Raw genomic sequence first — 24,806 nt, 5'->3', positions numbered from 1 at the left:
TTTATCAAAAAGATTTTTTTTAAGAAAGGGGGGGCCCCTTTATCAACAAAGTTTGTTTTCGGGAAAGGGGGGAAACCCTTAAAAAAAAGAGTTTTTCCCACGAAAGGGGGGGGCCCCCTTATCAAAAAGTTTGATTTTCACGTAAGGGGGGACCCTTATCAAAAAAAAGTTTTTTACAAAAGGGGGGGGGACCCTTATAAAAAGTATTTTTAAAAAAGGGGGGGCCCCCTTATCAAAACAATTTTTTTAGGGAAGGGGGGCCCCTTTAACAAAACAGATGTTTTTTAAAGGGTGGGGGGGCCCCTTATCAAAAAAGATGATTTTTACGAAAGGGGGGACCCTTATCAAAAAATTTTTTTACGAAAGGGGGGACCCTTATCAAAAAGATTTTTAAACGTAAGGGGGGCCCCCTTATAAAAAACGATAATTTTACGAAAGGGGGGCCCTTATAAAAAGGGAATTTTTAGTAAGGGGGGGCCCCTTAAACAAAACAAATGTTTTTAGAAAGGGGGGGACCCTTATAAAAAAGAGGATTTTCACGAAAGGGGGGGAAACCCTTACAAAAACAGATTTTTTTTACTTTGGGGGGAAAACCCCTTATCAAAAAGATGTTTTTTAAGTAAGGGGGGACCCTTATAAAAAAAGATATTTCTCGGGGGGGGGGACCCTTATAAAAAAGGATTTTTTTTCTTTTGGGGGGCCCCCTTTATCAAAACAGATATTTTTCGTAAAAGGGGGGCCCCTTTTTTCCAACAAAGATGATTTTTAGAAAGGGGGGGCCCCCTTAAATAAAAAAGATTTTTTTTAAAGAAAGGGGGGGACCTTATCAAAACGATGTTTTTTTACGAAAGGGGGGGGCCCCTTATCAACAAAATGTTTTTAGGGTTAAGGGGGGGCCCCTTATAAAAAAGATGATTTTAAAGTAAGGGGGGACCCTTACAAAAAGATATTTTTACAAAAGGGGGCCCCTTTATCAACAAAGATGTTTTTTTACGAAAGGGGGGACCCTATCAAAAAGATTTTCACTAAGGGGGCCCCTTTATCAAACAAAATGTTTTTTTAACTTGGGGGGGCCCTTTATCAAAAAGTTGTTTTTTAAACGTGGGGGGACCCTTATCAAAACGGGTTTTTTTTTACGAAAGGGGGCCCCCTTATAAACAAAAAATTTTTTTTTAGTGGGGGGGACCCTTATCAAAAAGATGATTTTAAGAAAAGGGGGGCCCCTTATCAAAAAAATTTTTTTTCGGGGAAAGGGGGGAAACCCTTAAAAAAGGGGGAGTGTTTTTCCATTTTGGGGGGCCCCTTTCAAAAGAAATTTTTTCGGAAAGGGGGGGGCCCCCTTATCAAAACAGATAAAAAAAAGGGAAAGGGGGGGGCCCCTTATCAAAAAATGATTTTAAACGTAGGGGGAAAACCCTTATAAAAAACAGAGACTTTCACGAAAAGGGGGAAATTTATAAAAACAGATTTTTTCACGTAAGGGGGGACCCTTATCAAAAAGATGATTTTCGGGAAAGGGGGGAAACCCTTTCAAAAGAATTTTTTCGGGAAGGGGGGGCCCCTTAAAAAACAATAAATTTTTACGAAGGGGGGACCCTTATAAAAAACAATGCTTTAACAAAGGGGGGCCCTTATCAAAACAGATACTTTAACGAAAGGGGGGGACCCTTATCAAAACAATGATTTTTCACGTAAGGGGGACCCTTATAAAAAACAAAATGATTTCGGGTTTAAGGGGGGGCCCTTTTATCAACAAAGTTTACTTTAACGAAAGGGGGGGACCCTTTAAAAAACAGTTGATTTTACGAAAGGGGGGGCCCCTTATAAAAAACAGATTTTTTTCAGGAAAGGGGGGGCCCCTTTACAAAAAAAAAAAATGATTTTTCACAAAGGGGGGGCCCCTTTAAAAAAAACAATTTTTTCGTGGGGGGGACCCTTATCAAAAAAATGACTTTCCGAAAGGGGGACCCTTAAAAAAACAATGTTTTTACGAAAGGGGGGGCCCCTTTAATCAAAACTTTTTGATTTTACTTAAGGGGGGGCCCCTTTTCCCAAAAAAGATTTTTACGAAAGGGGGGCCCCTTAAAAAAAAGATAAATTTTCCAAGGGGGGGACCCTTACAAAAAGTGACTTAAACAAAGGGGGGCCCCCTTATCAAAAAAATATTTTTACGAAAGGGGGGCCCTTTATAAAAACAAGGGACTTTCACGAAGGGGGGACCCTTAAAAAAACAGATGTTTTAAAAAGGAAAGGGGGGGGAACCCTTTTTCAAAAAAGGGATGACTTTAACGAAAGGGGGGGCCCTTAAAAAAAACAGATATTTTACAAAGGGGGGGCCCCTTTTAACCCAAAAACAGTAAATTTTCACGTAAGGGGACCCTTATAAAAAACAGATGTTTTTACTTGGGGGGCCCCTTTATCAAAAAGATGATTTTTAGGGTAAGGGGCCCCTTACCCAAAAAAGTTAAATTTCAGGGGGGGGGGGCCCCTTTAAAAAAAAAAGGGATTGATTTTACTAAGGGGGGCCCCTTTTATAAAAAGATGTTTTTTACGTAAGGGGGCCCCTTTTAAAAAACAGATGAATTTTCAGTGGGGGGCCCCCTTATAAAAACGATGTTTTTTTAGAAAGGGGGGGCCCCCTTACAAAACAGATGATTTTTAAAAAGGGGGGGACCCTTATAAAAAAAATGTTTTTCGGGAAAGGGGGGGCCCTTTTCAAAAAAGATTTTTTCACGAAAGGGGGGGAAACCCTTTTTAAAAAACAGTTGTTTTTTAACGGGGGGGGACCCTTACAAAAGAGGGTTTTTTTACTAAGGGGGGACCTTATTTTTTCAAAAAAGGTTTTTACGTAAGGGGGGGCCCTTTTCAAAAAAAGATAATTTTCACGAAAGGGGGGGACCCTTTCAAAACAGATGATTTTCAGGGAAGGGGGGGAACCCTTTTCAAAAGGGATGATTTTAAAGTGGGGGGCCCCTTACAAAACAGTTGATTTTCACGTGGGGGGCCCCCTTTATAAAAACAGTTTTTTTTTAAGAAAGGGGGGCCCCCCTTAAAAAAAGGATGATTTTAAACGAAAGGGGGGGACCCTTATCAAAAAAAATAAATTTTCACAAAGGGGGGCCCCTTTATCAAAAAAATGTTTTTTAACGAAAGGGGGGGCCCCTTAATCAAAAAGATGTTTTTTTCGTGGGGGGACCCTTATCAAAACAGATGATTTTTACGTAAGGGGGGTCCCTTATCAAAACAGATGATTTTTTACGTAAGGGGGGACCCTTATCAAAACAGATGATTTTTACGTAAGGGGGGACCCTTATCAAACAGATGATTTTCAGGTAAGGGGGGGACCCTTATCAAAAACAGATGATTTTCACGTAAGGGGGGACCCTTTCACGTAAGGGGGGACCCTTATCAAAACAGATGATTTTCACGTAAGGGGGGACCCTTATCAAAACAGATGATTTTCAGGTAAGGGGGGACCCTTATCAAAACAGATGATTTTCAGGTAAGGGGGGACCCTTATCAAAACAGATGATTTTTACGTAAGGGGGGGACCCTTATCAAAACAGATGATTTTCACGTAAGGGGGGACCCTTTCACGTAAGGGGGGACCCTTATCAAAACAGATGATTTTCACGTAAGGGGGGACCCTTATCAAAACAGATGATTTTCAGGTAAGGGGGGACCCTTATCAAAAAGATGATTTTCACGTAAGGGGGGACCCTTATCAAAGATTATATGTTTTACGTAAGGGGGGGGGGACCCTTATCATAGATTATATGTTTCTCGTAAGGGGTGGGACCCTTATCAAAGATTATATGTTTTACGTAAGGGGGGGGGACCCTTATCAAAGATTATGTGTTTTACGTAAGGGGGGGGACCCTTATCAAAGAATACATGATTTACGTAAGGGGGGGACCCTTATCAAAGATTATATGTTTTATGTAAGGGGGGACCCTTATCACAAATAAAAAATACTCTAAATTCGAAATACCACACTAAAGCTAAAACGGCTAAACGCACAGACAGATAAGAGCAAAGCTAAAAGCAAAGCAGCGGCTGATATCCACCCAGTATAACCAAATACATTAGTGTCATAATAAGCAGTTCATCATTTACCTCAGGGAGTTGTAACACGCTCCTTGCCATTACTCAATATAATGAATTACTAACCAAAACGGGATCCTCTTTGGTAGCATCTTCTGAGTAGCATCCAACATGCGCAAACAATTCGAGAGCTGCTCCAACACACACAGCTGCCACTCATTCAGCCTAATTAGCACCTTGGGTCTGCTGCTCACTTGCCACTGCATATACTTGAGTGGGTTCCAGAATAATATAATGAAGGTATCACCAGTGCCCTTTCCTTTAGCTTCTGCTAATAAAGAAAAACGTAATCTGATGCAACTCCTCCTATACACACAATCACACCAGGTGCTATAATCAAAGATGGAACCAGGAAATAAACGGAAGTAGAGAAGCATCTAAGGACACGTGTTTTAGAAATGAGGCCAGTTAATGGGGTGGCAGGCTACTTCATGTGACACCATGGTGCACTGGCTTTACTCCCCACAGGAAGAGGTTGTGCCATACTACTTACAGGTGCATCTCAATAAATTAGAATATCGTGGAAAAGTTCATTTATTTCATTCAGTCAGTTAAAAGAATTAAACTCATATAGTATATGGATTCATTACACACAAAGTGAAATATTTCAAGCCTTTATTTGTCTTGATGTTGATACAAAACAACACAAAAATCAGTACCTCAGAAAATGAGCATATTGTGAAACTATACTGTGTATATATATACTCAATGCTGTAGACTCAGTGTCACTCTAATCAGCTAATTAACTCAAAACACCTGCAAAGGATTCCTGAGCCTTTAAATGGTTCCTCAATCTGGTTCAGTAGGCGTCCCAATCACGGGGATGACTGCTGACTTGACAGTTTTCCAGAAGACAGCCCCCACAAGGAGGGTCTAGAGAGTCCAGTTTCCAGTCACTGATGGTTTGGGGGGTAATGTCCTCTGCTGGTGTTGGTCCACTGTGTTTTCTCAAGTCAAAGGTCAACGCAGCCGTCTACCAGGAAGTTTCAGGGCACTTCATGCGCCCTTCTTCTGACAAGCTTTATGGAGATGCTGATTTCATTTTCCAGCAGGACTTGGCACCTGCCCACACTGCCAAAAGTACTCAGAACTGGTTATGATTACGATAGGTCAGCAAATTGGCCTGACCTGAACCTTATAGAGAATCTACGGGGTATTGTCAAGAGGGAGGTGAGAGACACGAGACCCAAAAAAGCAGACGAGCTATCAAAGCAACCTGGGCTTCCATAACACCTCAGCAGTGCCACAGGCTGATTCCACGTTGCATTGATGCAGTAATTCATGCAAAAGGAGGCGCAACCAAGTCCTGAGTGCATACACATGAACATTATGACATTGTTCTATTAAAAACTGTTGTGTTTTTTATTGGTCTTATGTAATATTCTAATTTTCTGATATACTGATTTTGGGGTTTTGATCAGCTGTAAGCCATCGTCATTAAATATATAATAATACTTCAGAAGTTTCCATCACAGATAGTATGTTAACAAAGTCATTAACAAATATACTGTGGTGTACATCGCAAACATAGTATGTAGGAAATATCAGTTAAAACAACCAAGTCCTCCTCAAAAACCCAAACATACTAAAGTAGTCCAAAGTATTTGAAGAAATACCATAAAGTAATGATATCAGGTTCAACATCTTCAGACAGCTGTCATTGTTAAGGTTACATGTTTTACTGCAAAGGGAATTACATTTTGAACACATTCACAAAATCAGGAAAGTCAAGTGGAAGCTGTGAGGCGGCCGATGAGGAACGGAGCGTGCTGGATCTTGACCTGCTGTGTCGGCTGGCGCCCGGAGGACCCGCTGGTGGAAAGGTACAGGGGATTAATACCTACTCCGATCACTCCTCTTGGACAGTGTGCAAAAGGAGTTTGTTCATTCATGCAGTGACACTGTTCAATCTGCTGGAATATTTGGTGTCTTTTCTCTAAGTTTTTGTAAAATATATTGAAAAGTGTTTTATGTAATTTAATGCCATTCCTCACCAATAACAGATCTCTATTTCAATCAAGGGTCATGTTTTCAGTTTGTCCTATTGAAGTGAAATCAAATAACGTACATTAAACAAATAGTATTTATTGAGAAACATTCTGCTGATACTTTGGGGGGGCTTTCAACTTTATGAAATGTAATGTTCTTAAAATATTTGGTAATGTTTCATTTCATCAAATGAAGGTTTTAAATGGGTACATTTTAGAAGACGATTATAATGAACATGAGGTAACAACTGACAGTTAATGTACAGCTGATTATTAATCACTTATCCAAAATGTTTTCAATGCTATCATTTTTTCCCCTGAGGGATTGCTATGTAGTGAATTTATGAGTCTAAAATGATGAAGAAGCATCATCTTGAAGAAGCATTACTGCTTAGACCAAAGGTGCTTTGTTTGACAACCCCTGTGTATTGTTTTACACACACACACACACACACACACACACACACACGTGTTGCAAAAACAAACAAGGACAGGACATAGACATGTTTGCACCAGCGACAGAACAAAAAGCACCTGAGTGGAAACCCGACCTTTGATAACCGCGAGTGCAAAAAAGCCCACAACCGATTTTATAGTCCCATTTATTTTTACCTTACATGTGATCACAGTTTCCTTCCAGATAGACCTGCTGTGTTTACACTGTCGGTACCTGAAAAAACGAGGTACAAACACAAAGCGTTTACAGTGTTTTCAGTGCTGTAACGCAAGGAGGATTAAGGGTGGAGTGACCGGAGAGACGTTGGGAGAAAACGCTGCATGGACTCTGAAGGTCAAAGGTCAAAGTTAAATGTTTTAACTTTGCAATATAAGCCACAACTCTATACCAGCAGTGGAAAGGCCATGTAAGTGTAAAGAGGAAGGCAGTCTCACATCTAGGGGGGGGGGGGGGACTCCACCCTTAATCCTTTATGTGCAGAGTGATTTATTTTTATATCAACAATGACCCTCACTGTCAAGTATAAATGTAAAAAAGAAGATGAATACTTCTGAGAGTCTCTTCTCTCGGATCGTTCTGCAAATCTCCCGAGCGTAGACTCATTTCTTCTTCTTGTCCTGCGTGCTGGTGAACCACTGGTCCAGCAGCTTCTTGCTGTAGTAGATCTGCCAGGCGTGCACCTGCACGGCGATGATGATCACCAGGTACATGACGGTCACGGCGGAGAAGCCGAAGATGAAGCGGTACGATTTGCCGTGCCGGTACAGCTGCTGTGCCACGGGGAACATTTCCATGCTGCCGTAGATCAGAGGGGCCACGCAGAATAGCCCGCCGCTGATCATGGAGACCACCAAGTAGCTTATGTTGTTGCGGGGCAGCGCCGAGAAGCTGAAGACTGTGGGAATTATGCTCAGCAGGTAGGGGTACTCCCACTGGTATGGAGAGGCAACCACCTTGTGGGACACCAGGCTCAGCTGGCTCACTATCACCTGACAAGAGGACCACAATGCACAATCAGCTCGGGCTTTATTCCAATAAACTATCTGTTCAAAAGGATTTGTTTATTACCTGAGCTGCCGTCAGGACCCAGATCAGGACGTGGACGATGTTGAGTTTACGGATTTCAGACTTCAGGGCAACGCTGTTAGGGGTACAGTCGCAAACTGAGTTTATGAACATTTTTCAAACATTTAGCCAACAAATATAGAACTCCTAGAATTATGAACTGAAGTCACTTATACATCAAAGCGCAGGGACAGTTGCATTTCACTAGTTGCAGGTTGGGATCCATCTCACATTTCTCACAAAGATACTTCAGTTGTTAAAGAACAAACCTCATCTGGTAGTGCGAGGCGACACGTTCTCGGTGCTGAAAGTCACTGCCATCCGTGCCTGATGCTCTTGGACCTTCTCGAGAAGCCATAGTGGAAATCTTGAAGCAAAATGTAACAAGTATAACATCATTGTGTTGTAACGCATTTAAAAGAGCAGACACATACATGTTTACTGTAGACGGGATAGCAGGAATGTGTTAGTGTGAGAAACTGTTATTTGATTCAGCCACGGACCAGTTGATGTGACCATGGCTGATTAAATATTTGAGTTAATCAGGAGTTGAATCAGTGCACCTAATAAAGTCGCCAGTGAGTGGACCTGCACTTCAATGATTTTAGCATAAACACAAAAAGCCTTATCTCACCTACGGCGCGATTAGTACGGTTTGCAGGTTCATTCAAATCAGTGGCAGCAGGTATAAATTGATGCAGTGCTATGCTAACAAGCTAACTGTTAGCAAGTCATACGGTGAGATAAATGGGAAGCCAAGACGCCAAACCTTCACGTAACATAAGTCGACAGTTATTAGAGATTAAATCATAGCACTTACTTTTTATCGACGTTGTTAATAAAGCAGAAATCATAAATATGCCGGCCAAATCAGGGAGACGTGCGAGATGACTAGATCCATGTAGGCCGGAAGAGGCAGAGGCACAGTCAGCATGACGTGTCAACCTCTGATTGGCCAGACCCTTTCTCGCGTTATCTCGCAGGTTCCCGTTCCTTCTCATACGTGGAGGTTCCAGCAGAGGGCACCAAACGTCTTCTTCTCCACACAGTTAATGTCGTGGTACTTGCTTTTATTTTATTTTACAAAATACACTATACCCTTACACTATATTTAAGAGGAAAATATTATTATAAACTACTATATGTTTATTTGACGACTCCATTTACATTGCAAATGTACATGATGTATACAACTTATGCCAACAAATACATTATATATTCATTTGTGTATATTAGTTTAAACTGGTAGCACCTTCATGCTTCTGCAAAATGAGAAATCTGTACTTTTGGTCTACTTTTACCCAGACATTATTTTTAATGCATGGCTTATACTTACAACAGAGAATATCTAAACAGTTGAATTTCTTTAGCAAAACATACTGTAGTATTCAGTTCCCAGCTCTGAGGCCTTTTATCAGCTGGGTTTAGTTATAAAAGTCATTTTATCCTAGATATCTGACCAATATGTGGCCATATAACATTATTAGAGTAATGACCCTTTGATATTTCTGTGATCTGTTGTGCCATTTTATACTAAACAACTAAACTGAAGTTATTTGTGAGAATAATGTTCGAGCTGACAAAACAATTGTCGGGACAAATGTTTTTTTATTTGAACAATTTTCAATCAAAGCAACACAATTCACATATTCAAGGCAGTTTCCCATTTAATGCTCACCATTGTCCAACTGAAATTAAAGTAGGTAAGAAAAAATAAGAATGACGTAAAAAAAAAAAGGCACAGTTTAAAGAAATAAAGGACAAATAAAAAAATAAACTGACAAATGATTTGATTGGGTATGGAAAATATATATATTTATATTTTTGTTTTATGTTTGGCCACAGAACATTTATGATCTGCATCTTCAAATTAATTCCACCATTTAATGTCAACACACAAATTAATACAATCCCAAATACTCAGTAGTCAAACAAATAAATTACAGAGAGTACTGACAAAGTGACAAAAACCTTTTAAAGAACTGATGTCAGACAAAAGACTAACACAAATCATGACATGGATTGGTCAAAAGCAAATAATCCAGGATATTTCTTCTGCCTTTGGACAAACAGAGAGGATATGAAATTGAATAAAACAATTACCACATAGTTCTTCTTATTTTACTGTCAAATTAATACCTTAACATTTCTCAAACTAACATAAAAAGACTTTCAATAACTTAATAATTGTATGATTACCCAAGTGAAGTCATTGTACATCAAAACCGATATGTTCTTATGTGCCCAGTATGCAGCGAAAAATGAGAGGAAAGTTAATACCACTTGAAGCCTTACTCCTTCAGGAATTGCCAGGCCCTGACGAGAACACTGATATATTGTGTGTAGATGGATATAAGAATAAATGCACAATGTAAACGTACGATAACTATGACGATCGACATATTTTGAGGTTCATTTTTTACCGCTGTTCTCCGACACCTCTTGGATATACGAGACGAGGACCAGATGTATTTATACAATGGAAATACTCTGGTCGTCGTTCAATAACCGCACAACTTTAACAGGCTCCGTTGGTGAATGTCATGAATGAAATGCAAAGACAAATCCAATGGAGTATGTTGTTACTTTATCTCAAACATGTATCCTGCCGACACTGATTGTAAACCTTTTACCCAGACCCACATGGTACCTTTAAGACTATAGTAGTTTTACTACAAACATGGTGAAAATCATCATGAATGTGTCATTCTTGTTGCCATTTTTTACATCGGGTACAATAAGAAGCCGGAAAACGTAGAGTGGACATATTGACCGGCGTAAAGTCCCGAGGCCTGGTCGGACGGCAGCTGCATGTGCACCGTGTCTCCCTGTCGTAACGGGAGGACTGCGCTCCCCGATGCCTGATCCAGCAAGCCCTTTGAGTATTCGTCGTACGTGTACATTACTGGCTCGTTGTTCTTCGTCAGTGCTACCCACACGTTACCCCCTTTGCAGTGGACGTGGTAAGCAAAATAGTAGACCCCCGGTACGCTACAGGTAAAAACACCATTTTGGGGGTTGTAGTTCTGATTTCCATTGTGCAGGAGTTTGTCAAAGATGACGGGAGATCCTACAGGCGGGAACGGAGTAGTGAGCTTTGCTGTGAACGCGGGCATCTCGACGCCGTTTCCGCCTACGTCGCCTCCGTTTTTCTTGTAACCTTGTTTTGTGCCAGGGTACGGGCCGGTCACGGGGAGGATCTGTCCGATGTCAGGAGATGTGGCGGGCAGCCCCGGAGGACCGGGGGGTCCGGGTTGGCCCTGTTGTCCTGGAAGTCCGGGTGGGCCGCTTGGCCCGGGGTTACCTTGAGGACCAAAATGACCGGCGGGTCCTAGCTTTCCTTCACCAGAATAGCCCGGTTTACCTGGTAGGCCCGTTTCACCTTTTTGCCCCGGCATCCCGGGAGGTCCGAGTGGTCCCCCTGGTCCTGTAAGCCCTGGGATACCTTGTGGTCCCTGGTAGCCTTTCCCTCCAGTTTGCCCCGCCTCTCCTCTTGGTCCAGTTAACCCTGCACCGCCAGAGGTACCGGGTGAACCCCTAACACCGGCTTCTCCTTTAGGGCCGATAGGCCCTTGAAAACCTCTCGACCCTGGTTGTCCTTCCCCGCCTGACAAACCTGGCTGTCCCGGTAGACCATGGGGGCCTGTGTCACCCTTTGTTCCTGGATTTCCTTTTTGTCCCGCAAATCCATCCTCTCCCTTTTGCCCCGGGAACCCGAGACTACCAGGAGTCCCTATTGGTCCCGGTGGGCCGGGCATTCCACTAGGACCGGTGGGACCGATAACCCCTGGAAGACCTCCGTGACCTTTGTCTCCTTTGAGGCCAGGAGGTCCGGGAAGACCACCATGTCCAATGTGACCCTTGGGTCCCGGAAACCCTGGTTTACCATAACCTGGCATGCCTGGACCCCCTGGTAAACCGGGAGGGCCAGATTCGCCTTTCCCTCCGGGGGGGCCTGGCTGTCCTCTAAAACCATCCTTTCCGGGTTTTCCAACTCCTGGCAAGCCTGATGGTCCCGGTTGGCCTCTTTCACCAGGTGGCCCTGCCAGTCCTGACTCTCCAGGAGGACCGGTTTTTCCTGGTATTCCAGGTTGTCCGGGGACACCGTTCAAGCCTGGTTTGCCGATCCCGGGGCCGCCCGCATTTCCAGGTGGACCTGGTGGTCCACTAGGGCCTTTCAAACCTGGTAAACCAGGTTGACCGTATCCTCTGTCTCCCTTGGGACCTGTAGGACCAGGAAGCCCAGGTGGACCTTTATGGCCAGGTCCCCCTAGAGGACCCAGCTGGCCTGGCAGCCCCTGACCTCCTGGTTTTGAAATCCCTGGGAGTCCAGGTGGACCTGGGCGCCCAGGAGGCCCAGGAAGTCCAGATGGTCCTCCACCACCGTTAGAACCAAGGTCACCTTTAGGTCCTGGTAATCCAGGCCCTCCGGGTTTTCCTGGCAATCCTGGCATGCCAGGTTTACCGAGTCCTGGGTATCCTTGAGGACCGGGCGGGCCAGGCTTTCCTGGTAGCCCTGGCAATGCCTGGCCTGGCAGCCCTTGGGGGCCTTGTGGTCCTGGGGGGCCCTGAATTCCTTGTGGTCCCTCTCTGAGACCTTCAACAGCACGGGATGGAGGAGGGCCTTTCGCCCCTCTGAAGAATGTTTGGCCTGTAGACACAAGGGAGCAGTTGGTAGATAATGTTCTGATCAGATGAATCCCCACTGATCAATGAAAGACTACCGTCACACAGCCATCACATTATGTACGATCACATATCCAGACCAGTGAGGGTTTCAGCATGTAAGCATGCAAAATGCGTGGGATGTGGTGATCCCGTGGAATGGTCATACTATAAAGACAGACATGTTGCGCCTGCGCTAAGCATTCTATAGACGCATCAATATCCACACTACAGCGGCACAAAATAGTGTGTCTGTTCTTGCCTGTTTGTAACCAGTGGTACATATTTAGATGTTTATTGTTGTGTGATGCAGTTATGTCTGTGCCATCGCTGTACAGGTGCCCCATCAGTGGAGGTCATTTATTTCAGATGATGCGATTTAAAGACGTCTTTAAAAAGGTAAACATTTTCTTATCAGGAAATCTGTCCATCAATCAACCTAAAGTGTCTTTCTGATATTCCAGCTAAGGTGTATATAGCTTAACTGGCATGTATTAACCTAACCTTACCTTTGCCTGCACTCAGAGGCCTCTCTATGCCCTTTTGTAAAGGCAGTGGAGGAAGCTCTTTCCCATACTGAGGCTGTAATGGCCCTTCTTGGCCATAAGGCAGGTGTGGCATCTCGTTCCCCAAAAACTGCTGCTGAGGAAACCCATCGTTATACTGTGGCAAGGGCTGGGGCTGGGGCGGGGGCTGCGGAGGGGGCTGTTTAGGTCCGTAATAAGCCCCGCAGTTGGCCTGGTGTAATAAGCACAGCTGGAACACGGTGATGAGTACATAGAAAGTGTGGAGGGGTACAGCTGCCATTTTCTGCAGTGGAGAAGAAAGGAAAAGTAATAAATTGCAACACAGTGAATACAGGAAGGTTTTCGAGCAGCTCTGACATAAACAGTGTTCAGATTCTAAATGACTTCCAATAGTGCAACAGGATAGTGTTATGTTAGATCTTTACAAAGCTGGTATACATTTGCAGTCAATAAATACCAAAACCAGTATCACCCTGATGACACCACTGTGACATCATAGGTCCTACAAAGACGCAAAGCACATTGCGCAACTGTGTTCTTAAATCTCCAGTTTTCAGCTTTATCAATAACTCTGTTAACATTTGATGACACTGTTACAATATCCTGACTGTAGGGCATGAGACAACATCCTTAAATAAAGCTACCAATTTCAGCTTTAATAGAAATTGTTGAAGTCTGCGTTTAAATTAAGCTACATTTATTCTACAGGAAGTAATACGAGTCGGGGAAGAAGCTGCGAACACCTCTAAAATGTATACTGTACACACACCGTCTAACTGAAAGGCTGCCTTCGCGTTCGCCCCCCACCAGCAGGCTGTGCTCTCCGTCACACAGCTGAGTCAAGAAATGATGAAGCCCACAGTGGTCAAATCAAAATAAGAAGCAAAAGCCCTGCAACGCTGTGCTCCTTCTCTCCCTTTGTTTACACATCTATTCAAACACACTCTGTAAAAGCCTCAGGGCCTCATATCCTTGAGGTGAATTACACAAAGCGCTTGCTGCTAAAACACAGATCGTAATTAAGGGGCCCGGCGGGGGAGGTGGTCAGTTCTGAACATAATCCTTTAAACATGTCTGCGCTAAAGGGATTGGCAAAGTGCTGCCAAGAGCACAGTGTGGAAACAAACAGGGATAGTTGGATGTATGTTTTCCTGCGCTGTGCCGTTTGTGTGCCCTGAAACAGTACCAAGAGATCAAAGATTTTGGAAGTCAGACTTGCTCACATTTTTCTGGGCAATCGTTAAAAAAGCAAACTATAGTGCCTGGCTGTGCGATACTTTCAGCAGACTTCCTAATGCGTTTAGTTCATCGGTGCAATAAGTGTGGTATAACTGCGTCGCAGCGTTTGCAGCAAAAACAAAGTTTAAACCAAATAGTGGGAATCAGTTTGACCCAATTGGAATATTTCACAGATCCGTCGTGCAAAACGACAAATGTTCTTACTTTCAGATTTCCTCCTCCGTCTGGTTTCGCCTCTCCTTCTCCTCACTTTAGGTCGTTTTTTTCCGGCTCTTTTCCAGGGCGCGAGTTGGACGGCGGCCATGCACGGGAGGAACAGCCAGGTGTTAGCTGCAGTCCTGCTGGCCCTGTGAAAATATGAATGTCAAGTTCGATGGATGTCAGGTGGTGACCTTTCGCAGAGGCCTGGGGTTTGTAGCACTAAGCTGCCATCTCCACCTGGTACACATATTCTGGCCTTGATGCAGTAATGCTGAGACACTTCCTTGAGGAATGTAGGGACGGAGGTATCAACATAAATGTAACTGAACAGTAAAATGTTGTATCCTGTAAAGAAACTTAGTAGACGTTTTCTGCCACGATGTTCAACTTGGTAAGATGATAACTAGTTCATTTGACATACTGACGGTTCGCCTCACTAAAGTCAGCCTACTTTCAAAGTAAAACATGATCTAATGTATAGATCCAGCACCATGGACAGAGCCTGCGCACACTGTCTACCTGTGAGACGACTGTTCCACTGTCCATTCATTTCATAACACACACGGAATCAGAAACTATTTCAATTGTTTTGTCGAGAACAATTGAAATTACAGGAAGCTAAATCTGGTACACTGGCTAAACTATGCAATGCTTCAATGCCCAGACTAAACAGCATTTTTATTTAGCCAGTACTAGAGCAAAACATCTCGTTCAGATATAAAACCGGCACAGGATCGATCCACAAGCCTTGATCTTCTTAATTGAACATGATTTCTCACATGTGGATTTCCAACTGATCATTTCTAAGGTCAACATCCCATATACTCCCACAAGGAAAAGGGAACACATGCTTGGCGAGGAATTGAGACGACCACCGTAAAAACAAGGAGGACAGAGCTCTGCTTTGAAACACATGTTCCCTCCGACTTCCAAGGATCCGTCAGGTCTTTATTAAGCACATAAAAACACATCGTATCCTTTTACTGGAGATGCATGAGTAGCAGGGACCCTATTCTTCAGCGGTGACATTATGTCTAAGACACACATGGGTTAAGGACAATTTTTCCACATCATACATACTAAATGCATACACATCTTACCTGGACAGCTTTAAGTTCAGGTATAACTATTTCACTTATTCCGTTTCCATAGCCAAACTACATTTCACTCTAGTTGTAGAAACTGTGGACATTTCAACTTTCCAGTTTTTGGATTCAATAACAGTAATGGTGGCCGCATTCCACATAGGGGAGGTCCTGGAGGAGCAACACTTAATGGAACTGAGCCGTTGTTTACCCACAGAATTATGGAGGAGTTATAAGCATACGACAGTTTTGAAAACCCTCTACAGCAAAAGCTTGGTCCAAAATGAAGTGTTTTCATAAGTCCATCATGGGCTACTTCAACCCTTGTTAGTCTTGTCACAGGTCATTTCCAGGAAGTACACTCCCCAGCACAACATGAGCTTGCAATTACAGCGAGTGTGCAGTGATGGGACAAGATTTGTTCAGTTATTTTAAAGTAAAAGCCCCGTGGAGCTGTAATTCTATTTAGTGCTTGATGTTTCAAGGTACAGCCAATGTTTCTTATAAAACAACTCTTACCAGAATTTCCTGAAAATGCGGGAGTTTGGTCTATGATATCTAGGGACCACATCTAGAGGTCATGCATTCATATGACGTTGGGAAATAAGGGGTGTATAATGACCAGATTTTCAGACAAAGGCTGCAGAGGAAAAGTGATTCCTGTCCATGAATGTAAACCAGACAGAGGTGAAAAACATTCAGAAGCATGACATTTACCGCAGGAAAGCACAGGTGGACTTGATAACTTTGCCGGCTGGATTCCACTTAGGGGAGGTCTGTGTATTGTGCGTGCTGGCACAGAATATTAGACACTTAAAAAGTAACTAAACACCAGAACTTTGGCTCAAGTGCCTCTAGCCTAGACATTCAAAACAAACTTCTAGTAAGTGGTAACACAAAGTATCCACATGGGCACAGCTGGGAGGGAGGCTACGAAACTCCTGGTCTGTTCTCATCACTTGCCATAACCAGTGTAGCATTACAGTCACACCACTAATGAGGTCTAGCTGTCCCTTTACCTCCATTGATTTTCAAGTGTTCTCTGAGGGAGTCGTTCCAGCACAGAATTGTGAGGAATCTGAGGACTGAGGTTGCATTTAGAAAATAAAATAACCTACATGAGAACACACGTGACAGAGACACAAATCAGAAGCTATTTCATTTGTTAAATACATCAGAACTGAGACACAAAATCTGATGTAGGCCATGTTTTCCTGCAGGCTGTACATACATGCTGTGAGAATGGTCGATTGGGTCAGCTTCACTTTTTGTTTTGGGCTACAGAACTTCCTCTCACGTGAACTACTGTTTACAGCCTCATCGACACTTATTCATTCTCTTGCCAGAGTTCGACAAGAAGATTGATTCCCGTCTAATGTCTGCGGAAACAGAACCGCCTAATGTTCGAATTCATACCTGATATCTTGCTTTTGCAATTTCTTGGCCAGATGCCGTGATATCCTGCAGCCATAACCGACCTGTTACAAAGACTTAGCTGGAATATAAAAGTCATTCAATTGAATTCCAAACAAACGCACATATAACTTCAATGTGCAAAGTATGGCATTTATGAGACAACGCTGCTGTTTATAGGGTCAAATAAATACCGATTGGCATCATGGGTTGCCAGATAATGCGCTGCAAATCACTGGGGAGTTGTACCGCTGCATATTTGCACGTGACGCAGCCCTTTGATTTCCTGCTTGGTGTTATTGATGCAGCATGTTACTGAAGGAATTTCTTCCGGCTGTATATGTACTCAGATGGTTCCGCAATAAACATCTACACGACGTGACATCCTCGAATCTCAAAAACAAAGACGGAGCAGGAATCCTTTCCCAAACAACCCTCTTGCTTGTTTTCATTCTAGACTTTTTTCATTTTGTGCATTTGCTTTTGCAGACACCTCCCTAGCCCCCTCGCTTGATGACAATCCCAAGCAGCAAAGATCGCCCTCCCCAGAATGGATGCTGGTTCCTACACAAAGCTCTCTGCCAACACTTACAACCACAGCCGGCCCCGCTTGGTGATGAGCCACAAGTCTTTTATCACCTCCAGCTTGGCTTTGAAAATAATCAAATTTCCATTTCTCCTCTGTGTTCCTCTGCTGACCGATTCCAGATGCGGGACTCTCGCCCTCGATAAACAAACGATGAGGAACAGAGGCATGTCATTGCTTACAGATACGGGTGCCAGTCTTAATTGCCTGTGGTCAGGTCTGGCTTTAGAATTTCATTTCAGAGGGTCTGTCTTTCACAATAAGAGGACAACATACCGCGATTGTACCGGTGCAAAGACTTAGAGACGTCTATCCATAAGGCTTACAAATCGTATGACTGTAAATGCCTGTAAACCCTGCATTTTTCCAAACTTCACTGTGGCTTTTGTGCAAAACGGCAACTACAGCAGTTTGAAATCATGTAATATACATGTAACTTTTCAGTGCAGCACAAAAACGTGTGGACGAACACACAAAGGAATGCAACGATCAGCTGACAGAAGCAGTAGAAGCGCCAGGTCAACATCTGTGGATGCACCTGTGTGTGTGTGCGTGTTGCTGTTGTTACATAACATGTAATAGCAACACACTAACTGTGATTCCCCTGCTCCCACTGTATGTGGAGTTGCATTAAAAAGATGACTTTAGACATTTTCCATCCACTAATAACAATAACATTTGTGAACAGAGCTGGAATATTGTATTGCATGTTATATAACTCAAACTGAAACTAATGTATGTGTCTGGGTGTTTAGTTTTCATGAGAAAAGTGTCTTATTCAACAACTAAGAGAGGCATTTTTGAACAAATCCCACTATTTAGCCTTCAATATGACCGGATATTTCAATCACTGCTGATGAACAATCAGCTTTTATACCACAGATCAGGTCAGATTCTTGAAATGACATGGATAGTATAATTGCATTAAATGCTTTCAGGGATATACATGCACGCAAACCAATCATAGGTCGAAACATTGAGGCTTGATTATAAAAGCACAAGTGGAACTGAATAAGAGTCTGATCCTCTTGTTCCCAGACGTTTGTTAAATCAGATGTGTTTGTTTTCCTAGTCTCAGTCTCCCGCTGCATTACTCTCACAAACCACACGTCTGGAACATTAAGGAGCTGAAGCTGCTTTTCTTTTCTGCCTTTGCTGCTCTTCCTGTCTCCAACAGGTGATTCATCCCACCTCAATCATAGAGTTTCTGTTTCCACCACAAAGCTAATCGTGATGGGAAGGTATCTCTCCCACTTATTTATCTCTTCCACAGCATTCCTTCACACCTACTTGATCTCTTTGCAGGGCGAAGGCCGGAGTCGCCTTTCGGAGACGTCTACAGCCTCGACGACGCGGGGTCAGCTGACTTTTACAGCCTTATCTCAAACTGATGGTCCAAATAACCACGGGGAGAGAAAGTAGCATCCGGGTGACTTCCAAATTGGTAACCGCAGTGTTTGCTTACTGCTTCTCGAACCTCTGACATACACGTACGTACAGCACATAATTACACCTACGCCTCACACACACACACACACATATACACAGTGTGTCCGACCTCCGCACCCATCTCATTGACAGATTTTCCCTCATACAGCTCTGGGAACCACAAGTCACCCAATGTCTGGCCACAATTTTCATTTCAGGCAAAAATTGGAGCGGGGGGGAGAATTATTTTCCGATTTGCTTTGAGTTCTGTCAAAACAGAGTATCTGGTGTCAGTGGACAGCATTTAATAGCAGGTCTTTCCATACTTTTACAGAAGTTGTTTGTGTGTTTACAGAGGAAACACACTGACAAACAAGGATGGGAAGAGTGCATTTTACTGAAAACGTACTCTGAAGAGAGTTTATTTTACAGGCCGTGTTCCACTATCTCGCACAGCAGGAAGCTTTTCAGACGGATCCAAACTGGATCCAAGTGTTCGCCTGAGCTCTGTGTGGTTTTGCCACTTCTTTTTTCTTGCTCGCTCTGATATTTGCACTGGCTCTGAAAGGGACACTCCACCAGTGAGTGATTATTTTTATAGGCAATAACAATGTTTGGCCGATAATCAGAACCGATCGCTGATACTATGCTTAAACCACAGACTCCAGTGGGGAACTCTGCACTTTGCAGCTGCATAAATATATTTGATGTACTGTGTAAAACAGGCCACATGTTGTCTCCCTTCTTTTGTTCTTCCAATGAATAATGTTCCAGCAATTGCACTGTATTATATTATGTGATATGGAAGCCCTGAAATACAAGCCAGGATTCTGGTAATCCACAAGTGTGATCTAAATAATGCTGCCCTTTATTTATCCTTTAATAATTCAACATGTTTGAGCACAAAAAGTGGTTTTCTCTTGTAAAGTTTTAGAAAAACAATCCAGGAAAAGACTTTGTTCTCCCACTAGTTTAACAAATGAAGACATTTAGAAAGATTATCCTGGTTTGAGTTTGAAAACTGTGGGAAAACAATTGAGATCAGACTTGGAACATGGATCACAATAGTTCACTTCTACTTTGCTCGGGCCTTTAATCTGAAGACTGGTTACTTTAAATCACATTAAGGTTAAAAAAGCTAGAGAATAATCTGATGTTTTTACCTGAAGTACATTTAGTAGAACACAGAGCATTTAATTACTGTATGAAACGTGAATATTACTCAGTGCTAATCATTCTGAAAGAGCCACAGGAAAGCCTAAAAAGCTCCTCCTCAAATACCTTTGATTCATGCTTTTGCAATTCCAACACAGACCGCATGAAACAGCAAATGAAACCTTCAGCAGGAGAAGGAATTGGTGTAATTTGGAGGTTCAGGTCAGGGAATAGGTGATGATTATAGGTTTGCTTTAAGAGAAGGTGTCCTTACCAACAGTTTCAATTTGTTTCCCCAGAGGAGTTTATCCGTGTGTGACGCACTGACTGCTACAGTGCTCGCTCGTGGGGCTATATTTTATTGCGCAGATAAAAGGGCCCGGGATAATGTAGTGCGTGCTGCATCTTCTGACTGGTGACAGTAATGGGATATGACGACAGTCCAGGGAAGCCTAATGCGTTATCCAGTCCCACCGTTAAATATGACACTCAGGGAAAAAATATGATCCTCCCTTTCCTACTGTCCAGATGTTTCGCGCTGGAGTATTTACGAGGGATAATAAGAGCTATGACTCGGGAGTTAAGGTAAGAGATACTTTACAGTAAATCTGCATAATTTAAGGTATTGACTCCTGCAGCTAATGGGACAGATTACTCCCTACAGAAACATGGATATGATTAACAGCGCCTTAGTGCCACAACTGCAGTTAGAATTCATATTTGGAGCAATTCCTCAGGCAGCAGTGCTTTGCACGGTAGTAGGAGTGTGTTTGGACACATGGCTTTAAGTCACAGCGCTGCAGCTGCAGGATCAAGAGACACGTTCCCTCTGAGCTACATAAACACTTCCTATTCAGTAGGTGACAACTGTGAGGGAGTCAGAGAGAGAGAGGGAAAACGCAGCCAGGAGACATTAACAGAGTGACAAATCTATAAAGTCACAGCCTGCTGGCCTGACAGAAGCTTCTGGATTACTCCCTGCACTCACTTTACACCGGGGACTCAAACTGGCTGCTTGGAAACACATACGCTCTGTACAAACAACAACAAGCACTACATTATAGTAGCATCCTCTATTACAGCTTCAACCCCCTCACGGATAACAAAGATAATCTTTAACTGTAGTACAACACACACACACACACACACACACACACACACACACAAATACAATTGTACTAACATTGCCGTGTTTGAGTTGCTGCTTTAAAAAAACCTTTCTGATAAAACACAATAACATCAGCATACTGTAAAACTGCAATAGTGAAAGCATGACTGCAGTGAAAGCATTAACGTGCATGTGTCAGATGTTATCATCCACAACTGTTTGCTCTTCTGTTCACTTTTGACCGGTTCTCTCTCCACTCCCTTAAAGTGTATTTAGAGTGAATTGAACACAAAGACAAATTGATATTTTGGCTGCAATAATCGTGAAGTTAAAATTTGCTATCGTGACAGCCCTAAACCCAATACCTCAGACCCCTAACCCTAAACGTACTGATTTCTCAAGTTGGGGAGTTTTTTTTTTCCTTCCTTCTCATGTGGAAATGCATGCACCCTCCCCCAAAAAGCAAGCATGCTTCTTGGCTGTTCATACCACAGCCGATAAGCCACCCACAACCTCTTTCAGGACAATCAGACACTCGACAAATGCATTGCCCCTAATCACAAAGCTCTACATTTTCTTCACTTAAGCTTCCGTGACTTCCTCCCATCTGCAGAACGGTGTTTTGTATGTTTCCACCGCACTGCTGCCACATTCTGCTGATGCCTACAATCCTCTCAGAGCATCCAGGATTACACTACCAGTGTTACGGTAATCAAAAACCATCAGCAACTTAATTGAGCTACTTCCTTAACCTCAACTATGTGAGCCCACCACATTTTCCCCTAATTAAAAGTGTTTTTCTCTCAAAGAAAGGGAAAACATCATCGCTTTAAAGAGCTGAAAGTTAGAAACAGCTGCAAAAATACTGACAAAGTTCCTCTCAGTTCTATAAAATTTAACCATAACCATCTTACATTTTATGAGGACACTTATCACCTCACCAGGCCTGTGAAGCTCATTACCTATAAGCAGCTTTCATGCAAGTTAAATCAGCGATCAGAAAACATGTCCAGCGTCCTCACAGCGGCAGAGAGCTTCACCCTGTTATACGCTGTGATAAATCCACATCCGGTGTGAAACAGGGATTCCCAACTGTTTCCTGGCAGGTGTACAGTCACATATTCTGTGATCCTCAGCTTGAACTATAGCATTATCAACTTTTCTAAATCAATGTTTGATTGGTCCGTTGAAAAGGAGTCAAAAACCTGAGTCCGGCTACAAGTAAGAATAACAAGTTTAAAAAACTTCTGTTTTCGGTAAAAAGAAAGTTGGCAAAAAGAATTCTTAAACCGCAAACTTTCCAACTTGCATGCAGAGCCAACGTGCTGCCAGAGAGCCTTTTTTTTATTTGACTTTCTTGTCTTCTTTTATTTATGTTCAATAGTTCAAAGCAGAATAACCTCAGCATATCGTCCATGCCTTCATTCTCCCTCTGCACTGAAAGACGAGCAGCCTAAAATCTCCAAAATGTCAAGAAATTCCATCAACTGGTGCTAAATCCTGTCAAGATGCTGCACCGTGCATTGATTCTAACAAGATAAATCCTGAGTTATTCTTCCCAGGTGTCTCTTTTGGATGTTGTTTGCCTTTGGAAAACTGTCAGATGTTATCTGCAGAGCCTTCTGTCAGCAGAGGCTTCGCAGCAGAGAGCTTGGTGAGGCAGGATGTCTTATGAAACACCTTCTTTTTTTGCTTTGTTTCTATCGGAAAGATCTTCCTCACGTGCCATACCAAAAGCTACTTTATTGTTTCAGGAATTCAAAAAGGCCTTGATTTCTCATATTTTTCCAGGAGAAAAGGGATCCAGTCAAGGCAATCAGACAGCCAGGCAAGACAAACACATAGAAGAACAAACCGTACGCTAGTGAATGTGACTGCTGCACCAAAAGGCTTAAGCGCAGCAGCATGCCAACCAAAACATGTCTGTGGTGACGCATCACTTACCTTTGTGTGCGTGTGCTGCTGCTGCTGCAGGGTGAAAGTATCACAAAGCTTTGAGGAGTTTGGGACGGACGCTGAACAGCAGCTCTGCTCAGGGGCTTGGCTTTTATCTGCAGGTGGGTGGAGCTGCACGAGAGGAGAGGGAAAGCATGAGAAGGAGGGTGAAGCAGAAGAGAGGATAACAGGACGAAAAAATACTCCTGGATCAGCATGTCTGCAGTGGGAGAAGTTATTAGAGGCAGTGCTAACTGTGCTATGCAAAAAACACGACTTCATTCTTAATAATAAGGGCTTTTTAAATGGAAACGATGAACCCATTCTTCATGTTGTATTGTTCTTCTCCAGGCATCATTTTTACATCTTAGTAAAGTCCAGAGCAGCAGACTGTTTTCTCAACTTTCACCGGAAAGAACAACAAGCTGGAAATACTGACCTCATACCTGTCTGAAGCACACTTCCTGTTCATGTAGTTATTAACCTGCGCCTCAGATCTCAAGGCCAAGTTGCCTGAGCAATGTGACGAGCACAGAAAACCATGACAGCCTCTCTTATAACTCTGTTTCCTGTTCCTCAATCAGCCTTCTTTCATCTGTGCATTGGCAGCTTGCAGCCATTAGTGATGCTAGCAGGTGGATGCTCTGTTACAGCAGCAGGAGTTCGGGCTTGGGTTTTCAGTGAGTAATGAATCGGACATCCCAACGTTTTACTCGGTTCGTACTCATGGGCATCGCTCACACATTGTTTTCCTAACGCTAAGTGATTTATGAGATGGACTAAAATGTGACGAATCACAAAAATGTGTCATAAATATATTTCCTTTGTGGGCATGGCTTCCATCTGCCATTTGGAAAACAAATAGGAATGTGTCGATGCTCCAAAGCCAACAAGCCAGTGGGAAAAATGAAACAAAGTCTTAGTGGTTTCTCTTTTCATTTCTTTTCCTGGCCTTTCCTCTGAACAAAGTCAGAGCGGTTTACATGTCCTTAATTTGCTATTGCTTCCCTAGAGGTTAGTTCTGTTAATGGCTATTCCTGAATCATTGTTCTATTCACTTTAGTTTGGAGCACATTTATCTAAAGTAAGGCCCTGACACTACATCTACCTCCAAAGGTTGAAGAGTCATGTTTGTTTCTCATGGTGGTTTTTCTTTCAATGGGACATTAAGAAGCGTATTGGTGATATAAAAGGGTTTGGTGATCGACTTCCTGACATTTCTCTATTTAGCAGACCTACAGCTGTCCATTTTGGCTGGTAATGGGACCCGTCGTCAGAAAGTCACCCAACCACTCAGAACTGCCTGCAGACTTTCCCCTTCCTCCAGTGCACCCCTTGATTATTTGCTAAAGAAACGACTGAGGAAGTAATTGAGCGTTTTAAGACTGTCTGGCATTTCATTAAAACCTGGGAAAGTGTGAGAATTCAGAATAGAGCCAACTTCTTCACAAGCAAAGCCATCACAATCTTCACATCAGTCTGGCTCTGTAAAATGTGACCACGGACTTGGCAGAAAGAATAACGGTGAAGAGGCTTTTCTCTTTTTGCATTTAGTGAGTTGAATCCCGGGCTCTTTTATTCGTCCAATACCTTTTCTTTTTATGTATGATTTATCAAGTATGACAGCCCCCTTTTTCCTCCTCATTCCTGTCAAGCGACCTTAACATGAACTGTATGCGTCATTCAAAAACCGTGCGACATCCTCCGGGTCTGAAAAGTAAAAGTAAAAGTAAAGCCTAATTGCAAGCAGGGGGGGGGGAGTCCACTGGCTGCAGTCAGACTGTGTAGATTGAAAATGATTCCATTTCTGACTTGACTCGATTGACAGTATCCTATCAGCAGAACAGTAT

At 43.0% G+C, this 24,806-nt stretch overlaps 2 protein-coding genes across 5 annotated transcripts in view; both read right to left on the bottom strand.

Moving 5' to 3' along the window:
* Nucleotides 1-4,702: 4,702 nt before the first annotated feature.
* Nucleotides 4,703-8,527, bottom strand: LOC134861086 (protein jagunal homolog 1-B-like). Of its 3 annotated transcripts, none has more exons than XR_010165362.1 (5): nt 7,884-8,527; nt 7,618-7,690; nt 7,098-7,538; nt 6,705-6,762; nt 4,703-5,916 (listed from the first exon to the last, which is right to left on the bottom strand). XR_010165362.1 is itself a non-coding variant. In XM_063878094.1 (3 exons), exons 1-3 carry the CDS (start codon nt 8,048-8,050, stop codon nt 7,149-7,151), a joined length of 630 nt encoding a protein of 209 aa, XP_063734164.1. In that variant the 5' UTR covers nt 8,051-8,526; the 3' UTR covers nt 6,679-7,148. The 3 variants fall into 3 exon arrangements, 1 of the variants encoding a protein (XP_063734164.1); XR_010165364.1 differs by having other exon boundaries at nt 6,710-6,762; XM_063878094.1 differs by lacking the exon at nt 4,703-5,916 and having other exon boundaries at nt 6,679-7,538; nt 7,884-8,526.
* A 675-nt stretch (nt 8,528-9,202) lies between these two features.
* Nucleotides 9,203-24,806, bottom strand: part of LOC134861015 (collagen alpha-1(VIII) chain-like) — a 52,863-nt gene continuing 37,259 nt past the window's right edge. For both annotated transcript variants that reach the window (XM_063877975.1, XM_063877974.1), the window contains 4 exons: nt 22,966-23,088; nt 14,250-14,392; nt 12,789-13,089; nt 9,203-12,265 (listed from right to left, as the gene is read on the bottom strand). In XM_063877975.1, coding sequence (XP_063734045.1) covers nt 10,338-12,265; nt 12,789-13,086 — 2,226 coding nt within the window. In that variant the 5' untranslated portion in view covers nt 13,087-13,089; nt 14,250-14,392; nt 22,966-23,088 and the 3' untranslated portion in view covers nt 9,203-10,337. The remainder of the gene's footprint in view (nt 12,266-12,788; nt 13,090-14,249; nt 14,393-22,965; nt 23,089-24,806) is intronic.

This window comes from Eleginops maclovinus, chromosome 24 (assembly GCF_036324505.1).
Source record: "Eleginops maclovinus isolate JMC-PN-2008 ecotype Puerto Natales chromosome 24, JC_Emac_rtc_rv5, whole genome shotgun sequence".
Taxonomy (NCBI): domain Eukaryota; kingdom Metazoa; phylum Chordata; class Actinopteri; order Perciformes; family Eleginopidae; genus Eleginops; species Eleginops maclovinus.
Note: the sequence above shows the minus strand (reverse complement) of the source record. Positions and strands in the feature narration are given on the sequence as shown.

Excerpts from the sequence above, each read along its gene's own strand:
- LOC134861086 (XM_063878094.1), bottom strand. The coding sequence starts at position 8,050 with ATGTATGTGTCTGCTCTTTTAAATGCGTTACAACACAATGATGTTATA. Across the intron at positions 7,691-7,883 it reads GCCTCGCACTACCAGATGAG|CGTTGCCCTGAAGTCTGAAA; the intron begins GTTTGTTCTTTA and ends TACCCCTAACAG. Across the intron at positions 7,539-7,617 it reads GGGTCCTGACGGCAGCTCAG|GTGATAGTGAGCCAGCTGAG; the intron begins GTAATAAACAAA and ends TCCTCTTGTCAG.